Genomic DNA, 2,229 nt, shown 5'->3' with positions numbered 1-2,229 from the left:
CGTTATGGGTGTCGCTAGTGCTTTTAGTTAATTTTAGTTGCCTCGCGGGGTAAATCAGAACCGATATTTCTGGCTCTCTAGGCAGCAGCAAAATACACCCCACTAAAATTTGTATGTTAGAAACCCACGATACCCATAACGGTTTTTACGGTATCATCCCTTCTCGTACGCAGCAGCACGCTCGATTCTATAATTAGAAGGACGGCGGCGGTGTTGACAACAACAGTGGCAACTTTAACGCTAAATTGGCCGAAGCTAGTAGTGACGTTGGGGTCCCTGCTGCTGGGAACGGGAGGAGCGCGCGCGCTGGTGGTGGTTGCAACGATCTGAGTAGTGGCGGGGGCCGTGTAGGGACGCCGGGTTGAGAGAGGGGTAAGAATAGTGTAGTCACCGTTGCGGCCACGCTCGTGGTCGGCAGGGCATTCGGAGGACTGAGGAGGGCACCGAGCTTGGGTGGACGACTGAGGAAGGCCCATTCTAGCAGAAGACTGGGAATGGGAAGGGGAAGACGGAGAGGCTCAGCGCTGGTCGAGGGAGAGGCCCAGCGCTGGTCATAGGGTAGGCGGTCGTCGAGTGGCAATTTGTGTGGGTGAGAACAACGGTCGACGGAGGCACATACCCAGATATGCAGCTGCAAAGCTGCAAGACAGACTTCAGTTTTTTCTACGTGACATATTCTTCTGATTACTTGACTAACGAGAGAAGACTTTGCCGAATGTCGCTGGCGATTCATGCGAAAGGCAAACCTGTTTCTGCGAACCATGATAGCGATCCAAACTCTAATCAGTACATCAACGGAGGTATTTGCGTTTCCATATAAGCGCACTGTGTCGCTTCCTTGCGGCAGCGGTTCGGGCAGACTTGTAAAACTCCACTTCTGAAAGCGTGCATTAGGAAAGTTGATAGCTATGTATGCGCGAATTCGAGTAAACTCGGTTGAAAAAAAAATCGAAAGAAGTAGCCCGTGCTAGGCCTACTTGCGCGGAGATTCCATCTTTTCTTGTACGTCGGGCTCCTCTACGCACTGGTGCAGTTGCGTTGCGCCACGAGACCCTCCAGCAGAGTCTAGCAGCTTTTGAAGGTCTTTTCCACTCAGGTCTCGAGTAGAAAAGAGACAAACACCGCTGTCTTCTTCGAAACTGCATTGGTCTTGTGCAAATGAGTGTCCCCATTTGACCTGAAATGTGTTTCTGTAAGTAGATATCCCGCGAGGGGCGGGGTGAGAGCCCTTACACAATGGTTATACAGACGAACCGCTTCCGCTGCTTGACTATGAGTCTTCATCTGAATATGGTAGATGCCGTTCTCCAATTTGATATGCGCAACCTCTCCCACTTGGCTGAGCTTGTAAGCAACATCTTCGGAAAACCTGCAGCACTTGTTAGACTTGAGTGATGCGACAGAGAAAAGCCACGTACTCAAAAGCAGAGACGCGTACTGTGCGACTCAACACTCTAGTGACAATCGGTTTTTGCAATCCTCGAGTCCAAAGGATACTGGCGACTTCGCGCGAGGTAAGTCCGACGGAGTGCAGCTTGATAGCGAAAGTGACGTCGTCATGCGTGATACGGCCGGCATTCGGTGCAAAAGCCATCTGCCACACGTCCAAAATGCTTACTATTCTGTGAACGGGAAAGCCATCTTCACTCAAGGAAAGTACAAAATGGAACTTGCTGCCCAGTATATAGCGGGCCGCATGCAATGGAGCAGATGCATTGATACCTGGACTGCCAGGACAAACCTTGGATGACATCTGCCATATTCGGAAGATGTCTTCAGCCTCGATCTGGTTCTGGTGTAGGCCAGTGATGAAGCGGATTTGAGAAAGTTGAAGCTCCATCTTTGCTTTCGCCGTAAGCAAGGGGGCGCTTGGAGTAGAGGGAATGCAGAGGAACGGCTCCTTGCTTTATACGCGAAGTAGAGCGACCACACCTTGTCGTCTAGTCTCCTGGCTAAAACCGGGCATGTGATGGTTCCGTATCTTCCTTTGTGACATGAGAAACAAGGCAAAGTCTGATGATTCGTTGAAGCAACCTCTGAGTCAACCTGACATACCCCCTTCGCGAAAGCCTTTTAATCCATGCAGCGACGAGAGCGACGAAAATACATACTTTGGCAAAACGAATGGCACCCTTTATGAAAGAATCGAATACATGCAGTACAACAAATACAAGGAGCAAAATGACATCCATAGGGGTGCTTATGGCCATTGTCTATTCTATCAGAGAA

General features: G+C 50.1%; 1 protein-coding gene across 1 annotated transcript; it reads right to left on the bottom strand.

The window, feature by feature from the left end:
* Positions 1–973: 973 nt before the first annotated feature.
* On the bottom strand, positions 974–1,840 carry ISF_10056 (hypothetical protein; the record flags this gene model as incomplete). The annotated part of the gene is made up of 3 exons (XM_018853653.1): positions 974–1,177; positions 1,255–1,369; positions 1,419–1,840. The coding sequence occupies 3 exons, from the start codon at positions 1,838–1,840 to the stop codon at positions 974–976; spliced, it is 741 nt and encodes a 246-aa protein (XP_018699157.1).
* Positions 1,841–2,229: the final 389 nt, after the last annotated feature.

This window comes from Cordyceps fumosorosea (assembly GCF_001636725.1).
Source record: "Cordyceps fumosorosea ARSEF 2679 chromosome Unknown scaffold_248, whole genome shotgun sequence".
NCBI lineage: Eukaryota > Fungi > Ascomycota > Sordariomycetes > Hypocreales > Cordycipitaceae > Cordyceps > Cordyceps fumosorosea.
Note: the sequence above shows the minus strand (reverse complement) of the source record. Positions and strands in the feature narration are given on the sequence as shown.